Source organism: Geospiza fortis, unplaced genomic scaffold (assembly GCF_000277835.1).
Source record: "Geospiza fortis unplaced genomic scaffold, GeoFor_1.0 scaffold255, whole genome shotgun sequence".
NCBI lineage: Eukaryota > Metazoa > Chordata > Aves > Passeriformes > Thraupidae > Geospiza > Geospiza fortis.
This window is the reverse complement of record NW_005054497.1, coordinates 821,640-837,052: the sequence shown is the minus strand read 5'-3', so window position 1 is coordinate 837,052 and position 15,413 is coordinate 821,640. Positions and strand designations below refer to the sequence as shown.

Below are 15,413 nucleotides of genomic sequence, written 5' to 3'. Positions count from 1 at the left end.
GAATTACTGAACAGTTGAAATTTTCAGCTGGGGAGGTCAAAATCATATTAATGCTCAGCAGTTTGTGCAGACCAAGTTAAGTTATATGAATGTCAGTATATTAGTAATATACTGACAGTCAAATGTAATATTCATTATTATATACAATATACATTAGTAATGAAGGGTCACTGATGTGTTGTTTGTTCAAACACATGCAAGAGTTAATTTGAAGAAGACTTTGATAGTGATTAAGACACAGCCTCTGCAAAGGAGTATTAATGGATTGCCTCTAATCTGGTTGCTGAATGATTTTCACTTGCCCCTGGCCTTGTGATGTGCCTGCAAGGCATCCAGTGTCCCCTAGGTAAGCGTGACTGTTTTTTGGTATGTTTAGTTCTTTGTGGCTGTGGGCATCAGGAATGATCCTGGGTTTCCTGTGCTTTGAATCGTGTTTCTGGCTGTGCATCTTGCCTGCTGAGTACTCTGGTGTGGCAGCAAGGTGTGGAGAGGATTTAACTCCCACTTGAAAATTTGGCAGGGCTGATCATGCAGGATAGCTGCTCAGCTGGTGTACATGTTGGACCATGTAGTGCATGCTCTTCACAGCCAGCTTCCTCCCTAAAGCCAAAACCAAAAGGATTTGGGAAGTTGAGAAACTAACAGCTTTGGTGCTGTTAATCACTGGGATGGTTTGCAGTCGAGCTGCGGATTCACTCCTTATTCCTCTTTAGTTCTGTCATCCAAAGCAGTTTGGCTGCTGCTGATCTGGTTGCTGTCAGATGTGTTGCCTTCCTCTTTGACAAGCATTTGCAGTAAACACCAAATTAAAAATTAAATCTTTGACATAGAATAAATGAAATAAATCTTTGGGATTTCAAAATGCCAAACTATTTCACAGATGAATGGTAGTTTTATCAACTATATATTGTAATAGTCTTAATATTAAATGTGGATGGTAAATTTTACTGTAGATATGGACCATTCCTTGTATCAGTTGCCTTTGGAACTTTTACTTACTATCTTCCTTACACAGTAATTATAATGGGAGCTATCTTTCTGTGGTATCTCTCTAGCTTAAAAATAAAGATAATTAAAAACAATGCAGCCAGCCAGCTGTGTTTCATAACATCTAAATTTAACACATGAAGTGGTTTTTAATACTTGACTTGGCATAATTCTTTGAAATAACACCTGGGTCTTTTTTAAATCATCTTGGTCTCATTAGAATTCTTTATATTCCAAATAGAGAACTCAGTGTGGAAATAGTTAAAAGGTAAAATTCTCCAAGTATTAGTAATGTAATAATATCCCTATGGACTCCTCTCAAGGTTTGATGAACCTTGTAGTAGAAGAATTGAAAAAAAATATGATTTCAGCATATCATGAAAATTGTAATTAAAAAGCCTAAATTCTGTGTTTTGGTATCATTAAAATATGCTGTTATAGGGGGAGCAGGGACATGTGCCTTAGAATTTTAGCTCAAAAAATCTGCCATGGTGAAACCAGCAGGACTTTTGAAAGCTTCTCTATGGCAGAGGATAAGGAGTTCAGTATAGAAACTACTATAGGAAAATATGAATATACAGAAAACCAGATGACTTCCATATTGGAATGATTTGCACCCAGTGTGCAGAAATGTATGATAAAAGCCCTTCACCCTTGTTATTTCTCAAAGGAGAATTGTGCATGTTAACAGAAGAATCAGGATGAAATAGTGTAATTTCTCTCTTTAAGGGGAACACACTTCATTTAGACTATGTTGAATGTGCTTGAGTATTTTTGCATGAATGATTCACCTCTCATTAGCATTTCTGCACCTACATGTTCAAGAAATTTTACTAGATCTGATAGTAACCCTTTGGGCTAGAACTGTAATAATGCTATTTCTTGTCCTGCCATCCTTACAGCTGCTTGATGAGGAGGCAGAATGGGATGTGCTGCTGGGGAGTTCACTTCTGTGGGGATTCCAAGCATTGAACAGAAGGAAGTGCACAGTGCACACCTGCAAAAGCCTTTTTCAGAGTCCCTTGGTTGAAATACTGCCAGCTGGATTGCAGCAATCTACTCTTCCTGAGAAGCTGACTTCTGTGCTTGGGCTTATATGAGAGACCTGTGCTGTTGCTGCTGCTTCATCCAGAGATTTGGTGTGGGAATCAGTTGGTTTGGGTTTGTTCTTAGGGTTTTTTTGGGGTTGTTGGGTTTTTTTTGGTTTTAATTTTGGGGATTTTTTTATCATCCCCTGCTGAATCTTTCAGTTAACTGATCCATCTGTATGCAAATTTTGAAGGAAAATGCAATGTTAGGGTGAACATGAAGGAACTGAAAAAGGATATGACAAAGGAACTAAATGATACATTGTGGCAAGGCATGTTAGTTTGTTTCTCAATACTTACTGTACTTTTTCCTTCTGTGTTTTAAGTGCTAAGTGAGACTCTCGAAATGGACTCCATGTGGAGGCACTGACCTACTTGGGGGAGAATATCCATTTCCTTAAAAATGTCTCTTTTCAAAACCATAGTTTAGTTGATGTCATAGGAGATGAAAGTAGTGCAAGATAAAACTGTCTGAAAGATGCCACCATTTTGGTATTGGTTGGTAGGGTTTTTCTGGGGGCTTTAAAATTATTTTAAAATCTTTTATTTACATGTCTTTTGGGAAATATCCACAAGCTAAGTAGACATGAGACATGTCTAGTTGAATAGCAGATAGTTTGTTTTCATTCTTGTTGGAGTTGTTTGTTTGTGTTCAGTGTTTTTTTTCCCTTGGAGGCTTTGTATCCAGGGATCTTCCATACTTGGGTTGGGTTTTTTTGGTGCTTTTAAATTTTTTTTTTCTTTTGTATCTTTCATCTTCAGCCCTTGGTTCAGTGTTTGTATTGCAATAAACATTCAAGGGCAGCAAAACTGAGGCAGAAGAGTTAGGGAGGTTAATGGTGGTGATTGATGCACCAAGTGATGTGTGCTTGATGCTGTTCCTGACACGAGGTCCCCAGCTGCCATTTCATTTCGACCCTGACTTTATAGAGTGGAAGATAATTGGTCACTTCACTGTCAAATGTGATTTCTAGTCAGTCATTTCAGTTGGATGCAAGTGTGATGGTGGTTTGTGTGCTGCTCTCTGCAGGCAGACTAAGGAGTTTTTTAAAGCCAGAATAAAAGGGAAAATCCACACTCAAGCAGCTTTAAAATAGTATTTTTGTACTTTAAAATTTCATCTAAAATGCAAAAAAGGTTTTCTTTATTTTCAAGGAATTAGTTGCCTAGCTAATTCTAGTGGAGGTTGAACTATTACAAAGAATTGTCAACATGTATGGCTGGCCTGAATTACTCTGTAGAGTCATCATGAGTAGAACTTTTTAATATTGTATGTTGTAGTTATACAGGCCTGCTTTTATAGTTCGACAACTTTCCTCCCTCTCTGCCCTTTCTATAACTACGATTAGTTAATGCTTAACTGGCTTAATTTCCCTGTAGTTGTCTGCTTTCTTGCGCTCTGGCTGCTCAAAGAAGTGCAGCACTGGCTGTGTTGGTTATAGCTGCTGTTCATATTTATTGCACACTGGCTCTGAAGTCTCTCATTTTTCTTTTTGCTAGAGAACTTAAGCATCAGTAGTGTGCCTACAGCATCCTGTTTGTTTTTCTTTGGAGTTTTCTGCTTTCCTCCTGGACATGCTGCCTGTAGCTCAACAGACAGATTATGCTGTCTACTCTTTCTAGTGCAGAGTCCTTTTGCTCTTAGACATCACATGTATTTCAGCACTATTTTTAATTAGCCAGATGATGGTGTCTGGTATGGAAAAAAAGAGGGAAGCCTAAAGCTCATTCTTCACCTGCTCACTCACTATGCCCAGTGTGATTTTGAGGGACAGTTGAATTAGTGCATTCAGTGGATCAGTGCTTGAAATTAGCACTTATTGACTTCTTCAGCTTGCTACTAGAGACCAAAAGACATCCTCATTTCTTAATTGTGGTTATGCATTGAAAGGATTTTCTTTTTTTCAGTCCTTTATGGAATTATTTTTTGTTTTATCTAATGTGGGCCATACCCTCAGTTCACACTTGGAAATCAAGTTGTTGTCTTGCGAAGAAAGGCTGCAGCTGATGTCTCTTTGAGGGAATAGAAGTGCTCATTTCCTTTCCATCAGTACTAGACTTCTGCCATGCAGATTACAGCAGATGTTACTGACCCAGCAAATATTTTTACTTTACTTTGAATAGTGAAAGGACAAACGTGTTCGTAGATGCTCAGCTTAAGTTTTACTTTGCAAATAGATCTGATGAGTTTCCCTTTTATATTGTTATTTCCATACTTTGTTCTTTTGTTCTTTGGATTTTTTTCTCTTAGTTGTTTTTTAATATGGATTGTGTTTATCTTAAGGGTTTTTGCAGAGAAAAAAGTCAATGCTGAGGTACTACATATTATCTTAACAAGTGCTCATGGATTATAGAAGCATTATTACACTAAATACTACTACCAGAAGCCTCTATTTTAAGAATGCAGTAACAAAAACTGTAAGTTGCAAGATGTGCAGTTATGTCTCTGAGATGTGGGAGGACAAGATGGGGAGATGTCTTACTTGTTTTATGTATTGCCTCTGTATTGGGAAGTTGAAAAAATGCAACGTTAGATAAACTGTAGAAAATTTAAAGGGGTTTTGAAGATGTTGGTAAGGCCTTCTTACAAGTTTTGGAGGCTTCTCTGTATTGAAGTGGAGACTTCAAATAACTAGCAGTGTTAGAAAGAAGAAAATAAAAAGTTACCATGTCAGGCATAGTGGAGGAGATAGAAGTAAACAATGCTGATAGACCAGTCACTATGCATAGAACCAGAAACTGTCAAACTGGTCATACTCACAGCATGGTGGTAGGATATTGGATAGAAATACTGTGGCTAAAGGATTTGCAGAAATTCAGCTAAAAGTTCTAAAAATACTATTTTAATTCAAATAATTGTTAGAGCAGGTGCAAATTCTTGTGTCTTAGCAGCACTGAGTAAAGTAAATTGTGTATAAAGAAAACTTGCCCTACATCTAGTTACCTTACCAAAATAAATTGACACCATAGCAAATGTAAACTGTAGAAAAAAAGTGTTCAGAGGATGCTCCTGGTTCCTGCTGTGTGAAATGCATGAAGAATGATCAGCTTTTCTTTTCATTGTTGATGACAAACATTGCTATCATATGCCAAATGCAGAGGGTATCTGCCCTTTCTATTATCACTTTGTGTTGTGTCAGATTTCAACAATTTTTTTGTTTTCTGTGATATTCTTGAGTAATTTTAAAAGCAGTATTTCCTAGGAGGTGACTACAGGAAAAATAAGTATTTCTTTCTCTTAGAGTAAGTTTGATTGAGATGCGCTAAAGCCAACTTGGATTGGAAAGGACAGTGACTCCCTGATGTCACACTGCTTTTCTGTTTGGTCTTCTATTTTCTCTCCAGCTGTCTTCATTAATATTTGCTGCTAGTTTGGCTATGTCATAAATCCTCAAAGAGTTTTCATAACATCATATTACAGGCTGTTGGTTGCTACCAGTGCACAGAAGCTGCACTTACCCATGTTGAGTGTGAGCTGAACTCTCAGGTCACACATCATAGAGGTAGAAGATGTCTTTAGCTCACCTTGGACTTCCATCTCCTTTTAGTCAGAGGGATAAGGTGTGCTCTTTTGTCAGACACTGGACCTTAGGCCAGAGGCTCTCATCTTTTGGCCCAGATGGTAATATCTGAAGAATGACTTCAAATTTATCATTCCTGAATACAGTCATCCCAGAATAAAGGAGAAGTGTAAATTACAGTGTCTGGGCAATAATGAAGATGACAGACTTATTTAAAAAGAAACTGCTTTTTTTTTTTTTAATATCAGTGATCTTCTTTAGAACTACTTGGGAAGCCACTGATGCCTTGTTTCTCTTTTCACTCATTTGCATAGTTAGAGCAGTTTGCTGCTGGCTATTAATTCATTGATTCAGCCAAGGTGCCTGCAGGCCCCAGCTCGGGGGCAAATGGAGAACGTCCTGCCCGCATCCACCGTGCTGCCAGCTCAGCAGTGCAGCACAGCACGGGCTCACGCTCCCATTGCTCCCACAGGTGCAGGGGGCCCCAGCACAGGTGTTCCTGATTCCCAGAAGGGCCTTGGAAGGACTTTCTGTAAGGGAATTTGCTGTTTGCTAGCGTTAATGGCCATTGTGGCTGGTGGTTTTTTTTTTTTTAATATCAGTGATCTTCTTTAGAACTACTTGGGAAGCCACTGATGCCTTGTTTCTCTTTTCACTCATTTGCATAGTTAGAGCAGTTTGCTGCTGGCTATTAATTCATTGATTCAGATGATGGATCCAAAAACACCAGCTCTGCAGCTGGTTTATGTGGGCTGTGACATTTTGCTTGAGGGAGACGTACATTAAAGCAACATTGAGTACACAGAGTGGATGCACTGAAAGTCATCTGAGGCCAAGTTTATAATTGTATGGCTTGCCTTCATTTGTGCTGAGTTAGATTGGAGATAGCTGACAACTACAAGAAGATGAAAATATTAGAAGACTTGATATACAACGATAGCTGGAATGCATCATGGATGAATGTAAAGTGATACATGTGGACTGCTGTGCTGTATGCTCAGTGACAAGCTGTGAACATTTTTTAGAGCTCTGGAGTGAGGTCTTGTGTACAGTTCACAGTGTCATCAGCTCAGTGCTTGGAAGGATTCAAATAAGTTACATGTTGGGAATTGATAAAAGGATGAGAGAGTAAGAGATAGCACATGATCAGACATTGGATCTGTCTTTGCCACTTGGATACTGTGTGTAGCTCTTGCCCTGGCTTCCTCAAAAGAGTACAGAGCTAGAGTAGAGTTATGTCAGAGCAGCAGGAGCAATCAGAGATAGGAAATGGCTTCTTTTGAATGCAGTACGTTAGATGATTAGGGCTGTTTTCCAATGAAGATACTACTGTGCTAGCAGGAGGTAATTTTGAAATTATAAAGTCATCCTTTTAACAATGTACAGAGGGAGTTCTTGCTGCAGAGACTTTGGAGGATGCTGTTTTTGTGATAAGAAGAGTGTGCGTGGAAGAGAAATAGGTCAAATGCTGTTTAAGTGAAGAAACAGCCCATCCTAAATGCTTGCGAGGTGGATCTTTGGTGACTGTGGTGGTGTTAAGAGAAACACTGCTGTTTATTCTGCTGTATGTGCTACTTTAGATGTATGTTTCTGGCCACTGATGAAGGCAGGAACTTTGGTGTGACCCATTTGGCTGTTCTTGCTGGATGATAGGATTTCAAATAGTACTGTTTTTGTCCAGGGAAGGAGGCACCTGTGTGCACTCAGTGAACTGGTGCTTGATGATGTTACCTGTCACTCTGGTTTTTTAAGATTTTCTAGGTCTTCTGATATTGACATTCTTGTGGTGAACTTTCTCAGACACTTTCTGTAAACAACTGATTGTTTTGTCTTCTTTTATGGAGGAGGAGAAAGTTGATAGACTGATAGTTTAACCAGTGTCACTGGAGAGGTGTCACTGTCACCCTCCAATCTGCTGTCACTTTTGGAAAACTATAAATGTTGGAGTCAGAGAATAAACTTCCTCTTTCTTCCTTCACCTTGAGAAGGTAGTGTGCTTGTGCTCTTTTGTGTCTTATAGTGACAGTTACTTTCTTTCACAGTTGAAAGCAGTGATGTGCAACATGATACCTGATAGTAATGTATTACTTAGGGTGGTTGATATTAAAATCTTGGAGTACTGGGACTGCTGTGGGATCTGCAGTATTAGTTATGTTCCAGCCTGTACAGCTTGCTCCAGTTCTGCTGCATATACATCTGTCTTCCTCCCAAAACAAAGGGAGCTTACTCCCAGAGCATCTTGTGCCTCCTTTCTGCGAGGCACAGAGAAGGACTGGCATTGATCAGCAGTGCTTTGCTTTTTTGTCCTCTCAGAAGAGTACAGCAGCAGTGTACCCAGTGTGCTGAGCTGGTATGGCTCTGGGTGCTGATAGACCATGAAGGGGGCTGTAAAACAGAAAGCTTATATTGCATTAGGTAGAAAAGCAGAACGAGACTTCAGTTCCACTTTGAAGTGCAGTTTGCATCGCAGTGTAGAGTTTTTAAAAATAAATTCAGACTCTGGAACTATGGGATTGATTAAAATTTAGATATTAAGATGCAGAAGCATCTTAACTGCTGGCCTAGAATGTGCTATTAAGATTTTTTTTTTACTTACTTTTTTAGTATCAATGTATTGAAATACTCAAGCATGGGAAGATGTTTAGTGACAAACAGGATCTTTGTGATACAGCTTTTAGTTAAGGTATTGTAAGTGGTGTGTTGGAGAAGGGTTGTAGACCTCTTGTCACACACAGAGTTAGATGTTGTTGAACAGACACGTAGCTTGTGCTCCCTGCTTTGTTCTTTATTTTCTGGCTGTTGAACCATGACAGTTGTGCCCAAGGTTGCAGCAGTGCTCTAATGCTCAGTGTTGCAAATGAAGTGAATTGACACTGTTCACTGAATGTGTAAAGTGACTTAGAAGTACAGAATCCTGGGAGACATTTGCAGAGATGATGGCTTTGGTCTTTCTACCTTTTCCACGCTAAAATAAAGATGCTATGCAGTAGTGTGGTGAGATGAGATTACATATTCTAGTGAACACCTCAGAAGAAGAAACACCCCTGAACCCATTACAGGTTCAGGTAGCATATGGCAAACAAAACCGTGTTGAATAACTGAAGTAAAAAGAGCTATTGTATAGCCACCTGTATTGATCATTAAAGGGCTGGAGTTCAGGTAGTATATTACCATGAAATTAGGTTGACTTACGTGTAATCCAAACTAAATTAAGGTTACTAACAAAGTCAATTAAGGAGGCCTGCAAGAAAGGCGAAGAGAGGTTTTTAACAAGGGTATGAAGTGAGACGACGAGGGGAAATAGCCTTCAACAGACAGATGATAGGTTCAGATTAGCTATTAGGAAGAAATTCTTTATTGTGAGGGTGGTGAGGAACCAATTGTCCAGAGAGGTTGTGGATGCCCCATCCCTGGAAGTGTTCAAGGTCAGGTTCGATGGGGCTTAGGGCAGACTGACCTAGTGGAAGGTGTGCATGCCCATGACAGGAGGTTTAGAAGTGGATGTTCCTCAACCCCTTCCATCCCAAACCATTCTGTGATTCTGCTTAAAATGCTGCATGCTAAGCATAGTAGATGGAAAATACTGTTATGGGATGATGGGAGTTATTTTGATCAAATGTAAGTAACGTTTTCTTCTTTTCTTTTCTTTCTCACACTGCCCCTGTTACTCTCTCTGGATTGTGACTGCACCTGCATGGACTCGTTGCTGCAATGGTTCATATTCATCATTTTACTGGACTACTTCTGGATGCATTCTCTTGATATCTTCAATCGTGAAAATGATGGAAACGTGTTGTTTACAAAGTAGCTGTAAGTATTGCCTTGATGCAGATGTTTTACAGCTAATGTAGGAACAGAAGCAGCATTAGGTTTTAAGTAGATGAACTAAAAATTGAGCTTAGGTAGCAGCTGGTTGAAAATCAGGAAGGGGTAAAAATTAAGGGGAAGTAAGTATTAAGGGTAAGTATTGTAAGTATTAGAAACATGAGATCTCATTTGGCACCATGTTCAAGACAATGGTAGTCAACTCTTTTACCAAAAAAAGTACTAAGTTCTTTTAAAAGCTGTTGCAGGAATTAAAGCAATTCAATTCCTAATTTGTTTTAGTCTCTTTAGAAGTGGCAAATTATGAACAAAGGCAACCATTTAAAAACCCGTATGTTGAAATCTTCAGTTTTAATTGGTGTACCAGAAATCTGAATCTGGCATCCAGCTGCAATTTTTTAAAAGGCTTTTTCCTACTGAGGACAAATGCTCACATTAAACACAGCTTTAATGCCCAGTGTAACATTTCGTACATCTTCATCTTTCTGGTTACTACCATTTTTATTTCATTATCTAAAATTGTGGGTGTAATTAATATAGACTCTCTTAATAAAGCAAACAACCCAAAATTTGCCATCTATTGTTTTTTAGCATTTCATACTCAGTGATCTAGAAGTTCATAGGGGTAAAACTATCTGAAGTGTGGAGCTCTTTATAAAGAGGAAGAGAAATAACTTTAGTTCAAAGCAAGAATTATATGGAAACCCATTATTTTAAGCAAAAGAATTAGCTAATGAGGGGGTGAGCTGTTTCTGGTAAACATGACACACATTAAAAGGTATGTAGATACTAAAAAATGCAGGTGGCAAGTAGAACTATTAGGAGTGGAACTATTAGGAGTGTCTGACTGTGATTAGATATTTCATATCTGGTAGCATGAATAGGAGTTCCACATCCTTAATGGTTATTAAGGACCTGCACTGTTAAGGAGCCCTTTAATATCTTTAACAGCACTGACCTGGATGTCATGTGATATCTCTGAAGCATTGGCTCCAGCTCAGGGTTTCAGACTGTGATAAATTCCATTCCTTACATGCAGTAATGGATTGGAAAATTAATACAAATATTTGGATTTTAAATTCCTGGCTGATTTTTGAAATACTTTAAAACCTTTCAGATGAGATTATAGCTGCACCAGAGGCTATATTGAAACGAAAAGCTTCTTTAAAGAAGTTCCTTGATGACACAACACAAAGATTCCTACATTTAGGGAAGTAATAACATTTATTGCGTTATGAGTATTTAAACTGGAGCCTCTAACTTAGTCTTTGCAATGGTGTAGTTTTATTTGAGATTAACAGTTTATTTGCCAAATGGAGAAATCAGTTGGGTGACTTAAAACACAGAGTCCATTTATTGACTAGGGCTGTTGGATTGCCAGGAGGTTAGTTCTTGCATTCAATACTTTAAAGGTGATAGTGGTTTTATATCCTTGCTTTAATTAAAGAAATATTTTTAATTTAAAAATTCTGAGTTTATTACTGCATTGAACTTATTCTGTCAGTTTTAGAAAGAAAGAATTTCAAAATAAAGGACTCAGCCACATACCAAACTTGAATTAACCAAACTGTATCCCATACAGAGAAGTTCTGAGCCAAGAGTGCCTGCAGGAGAAATTTTTTTACAAATTATTTTTTAGAATTCCTCTGTTCTCATAAAGATAATTTTAGACAGTGGAATTTGAACTTGTAGACAGCACTTCAGCTGTGTGGTTATGTACAGCTCTCAAACTCTGAAACTGAGGCAGTACCACCATCACATGACATCCTCTCAACTTTGCATGGACATAATGCCTAAAGGCTGAAATCACTGCTCCATGACAAGCAGTGCCTTGTGTTGCTTTTACTAGACAGTTGTCTCAAGAAAGTGTTTTCAGAATCTTTGTAAAATATCTAAATTGCCCAGTCTCACAAGACAATCCTCAGAGCTGCTGTATTAATAAACAAACAGTTGTAGTATTGTGCCGGAAGAGTGGTGTAAAGGTAGCACAGTTGAGCTTTGAAAGATTGCTGGGTCTAGTACAGTGAGGAGGAGGCATTTTAAGCACCTCCAACATTTTCATTAATGTGGTGAGAAGAAGTAATGGCTAACATCCAGAATTCTTCTCTTGTTTCACAGTAAGCACTATTTTGGGTAAGTTTTTCAGAGTACAAGGCAACTGAAGTTTTACCTGTATGGAGAATTTATGCAAGGCATGCTGCATTAGTGTAAGTCTGGGTTTAACATGGAGGCCTCCAGCTGAGTGACACAGAAGCAGAGGTTTCAAGTTGATTCCCTTCATGTTGAGGCAGTACCACCATGACTTGGAAGTACAGGAATGGTGCATTCATATTGCTGGCCTGTGTTTCAAATGGGCATTGGTACCAAGTTGATTATGTTTTAATTTGTTTGCACATGCTCACTGTGCAGGCATAATATGGCAATTGCATTTGCCCAAAATACTCCTAGTATACCTGAGTTTCTGTGCCAGTTTTTCTGACCATTCAGGCAAAAAAAATTTTTTTTGTATTTTTTGCTGCAGTTCATTATACTGTCTTGAATGTAGACAGCATGGGCTGTTGAGAGGTTGGGTAGATAGTGCTTTTCTACAAATGTGAAAATGAAGTGAACATTTCATTAACTAAGAATACAAGCCAATTAAGAAATTACTTGCTTTCCTTTTAACTTTTTCTTTTCCTAAATATCTCTTGCTTTAGCAACAGAAGAACCTTGAAGGATATGTGGGGTTTGCAAATCTTCCAAATCAAGTTTACCGAAAGTCTGTGAAGAGAGGATTTGAGTTCACGCTCATGGTAGTAGGTAAGTTTCTTTCTTTGTTTTGAGTGTTGATAGTTAGAACTATTTTGACATAGTTCTTAAAATCTGTGATGATGGTGTAAGTATGTTTTGCATAATCTCGGGAGAAAACATGGATCTTCCCCTGCTGGACTGATAAATTTAGATTGGTTAAAAAGAACACGTCTGGTCCACAAGTTAATGAGGAGGTGAATAAATGGTGAATAAATGGTAGTTCATATGGTCTTAGGAAAACAGTTTGGTGTGGATTTGGTCTAAAATGCTACTTGCAAGTATGACTGAAGTAATTTGAATTTGATTGTCTTTTGTATAAAAAAGAAATTTTTATAGTTGAGTGCAACACGGCAAACCTCGTGTATAACCAGGCAGTAGGATCCTGTCTGTCCTGCCTTTCTGTGGCCACAAAACTATGCTGCAAAATCAAAGCTTTAATTTAAACAAACCTTTCTAGTTTGTATGGTTGCAGAGAAAACCAAATGTAAACAGTTTGTTCCCTCTGGACTACAATAAATGGGAAATTATTGTTAGTTTGAATGAATAATACCATTCAGAACAGTTCATTTAGGCTTCAGTGATGACCCAAATTTGTCATCTTTCCTGCTAGGGAATCTCATTTCTTTCTTTTTTCTTGCTCTTTTGAGTACTTTTATGATAATAGACTGTTAGTAAAGTTGGGTACATTCATGTGTAACTGATGCTGCTGGATATGTGACCTTGTTTTGGCATGCTAATCAGCAAAATAATAATAATAATAGTTTAGAAAGTGTTTTATAATAGCCATCTGTCACTTTGTTATCTGGTTCTATCTTTTGTAATTTGGCTAGCTTGATAGTGCTTTGTTTTGTCATCAACGCAATGGATTTCTTGTGCAGGCTTTATGTGCATGTAGCATGTAACATAACAGTACTAATGACAGTTAGAAATCAAGGGCAAATTGGTGCAAACTCATTGTATAGGTCATATATATTTTTCTTTTGATTACAAAAGTGAGCTAGAATTTTAAAATTTGAGGGCTGCTTTTTTCTTTTGGAACTTGATGACAGGTTCCTTTACAGTCTAGCATCCAAGTACGTAGTTATTTAGTACAAAACTGTTAAGTATAAAGTAAAATCTGGTTTTCTGCTATCTACTGGTAATAAAAAGGAGGAAGGGATGAAGCTGTCATCATAAGTGGTAGACGTAGGGATGTGATACAACTGGAGAAATTCTGCAAAATTACCTCAATGTTCTCTTGTTTCCCTGTAGTACAGTTTAAAGCAATTACATTTAAGAAAGTTGTAGAAAATGGAAGAAGAAAAATTGTTCCAAAATTAGATTGAAAATGAGATGTTGACTAGTTTTACTATTTTTGTGCTTATTACTAAGACTTCATTTGTTTGCATGGAAATTTGTGCCACTGTCTGGAAGCTTAGTAGGAGAGGTGGCAGTATTTTCCTAAATTAAAAATGCCACTACTTCTCTTCTTTTGACCCCCAAGTATAGAAATCAGATACTTGAAAGTGAATGTTTAAACAAAATGGTAGCTGATCTTTTAGTACTCTGGAGACATTTGGGGAGGGGTGGGGTAGGGAAATTTTTTTGTTTCAAAATTAAGTGCCTGGCAATAGTATACCGTGAAAAAATGTGTGTGTTTTTAAATATGAAGATGAAATAGTTTGTGTATTACTGATCACTTATGTTGGTAAACACTGTAATGTAATCTGCAAGTAGATTGTTAGGATTGTAATTATTTGTTGCTGTATTCATCCTGTGAGGTAGTGTACTCTAATGTGGTTTGAAGTCTTTAGTTGACATAATGATACAAATCTGTAATAGCAAATGGAATTATCTATAATCTACTTGATAAAGTTTAAAAGTTAGAATGTAGTGTTTATCTGCATATGGTCAGTGCTGGGAGAATAAGAATACTGGATGTATTTTCTCTTGGAGATGATCTAAAATATTCTTTTGGTCTTTCTACTACTAAGAGTCGTGTGTGCATGGCTACCTTTTACTGCAGATTGCACAACTACTGATCTGCTGGTTCTGCTCTATTTGGAGGTAGTCGGTGTGTTACCCATTTGTTCTGAGAGGCAAAAAGAGAAAAACAATGCTTGTGGTTGGTAAACAGGTACAACAGAGAAAACAAATCGTATTTGGGATCTGGGATCTGTGTCCAGCTCTTTTCCGGTGTCCATGAGGTTTGATATTGCAGCTAATGCATTTGTATAGAAACTGTTTTCCTGTTGTACATCTAGTCTGGAATTATCAGTTAAACTTAATAGGTATGCATAGTGTTATATCTGACTTTTTGGTCTTTGGAATGTGTAGTATGAAAATTGACCGGAGCAGTGTTTGGGGGGAATTTGCCAGTATGGTTGTACTATTGTGTGTGTTTCTGCTGCTGTAGAAGCAATTCTGTTTTCAGTTTAACAGTGTAAGATTTTTGTGACTGAGCAAGTAGTAAGTACAGCATCAAACAGATCTGTTGTTTCCAGTAAGGATTTTTGCAGGGAAGTAGAATAATTTTGCAGAACATTTCCTGTGCCTAAAGCATGAATGGGAATACATACAATGTGTATTTCCCCAGTTATTGTCATTGCCCTGGAATGATGGAGCTGCCCATAGCAGTGTGTGGTGGCTTCCTGCTCTTCTTTGTGCCAGGGAAGTTGGACAGTGGGCTTTTAAATGGGAGCATGCATAAGGCCTAGTAGTTGTTGAAAAGCCTAGAGAATGGTTTCTGGAGCAGGTTTTCTCCTCCTGAGCTAAGTTGGTTGGTGGCATTGCTTTGGACCCATGTGGACAGTTGTCTGTCTGTAACTTGCTCTTTTGAGTCAGGACTTGTAGGATTGATGTATCTGAGGCTTGTAATGTTAGTGAGCTCTTTTTCTGTAAAGCACAGTTGCTGATTTCCAGGTGTTATGTTTACATTAAATATTACTAATGGGTGAAGTGATTATGAACTACACATGTACAAGTATAAAAAGAGGATGTCAAAATACATTTTTTATATCAAATGTTTTAGGAATCATTGAAAAGTAAACCTTAATAAAAACTGGTGTTACTCTTTAATATTTAGCCATAATAAACATTTTGACATTTCTATCTCTGTTTCTTTTCTCTAAATTGTATTGATTCTTTTGTTAGTGTTTAAACTTTTCTTGAGAAACGGAAGACTGAGATGGCCCTTTGTTTTCCTTATTAATCAGTTTTCATT

At 37.8% G+C, this 15,413-nt stretch overlaps 1 protein-coding gene across 3 annotated transcripts in view; it reads left to right on the top strand.

Annotated features, from left to right (window-relative positions):
• The first annotated feature begins 2,068 nt into the window (after positions 1-2,068).
• The window catches only part of SEPTIN7 (septin 7), a 70,592-nt gene continuing 57,247 nt past the window's right edge, over positions 2,069-15,413 (top strand). For 2 of the 3 annotated variants that reach the window (XM_031063333.1, XM_031063332.1), the window contains exons 1-2: positions 2,069-2,128; positions 12,118-12,220. In XM_031063333.1, coding sequence (XP_030919193.1) covers positions 2,084-2,128; positions 12,118-12,220 — 148 coding nt within the window. In that variant the 5' untranslated portion in view covers positions 2,069-2,083. Of the gene's footprint in view, positions 2,129-9,278; positions 9,407-12,117; positions 12,221-15,413 lie in introns of those variants that run through there. The other variant, XM_005428661.2, reaches the window with a different exon arrangement.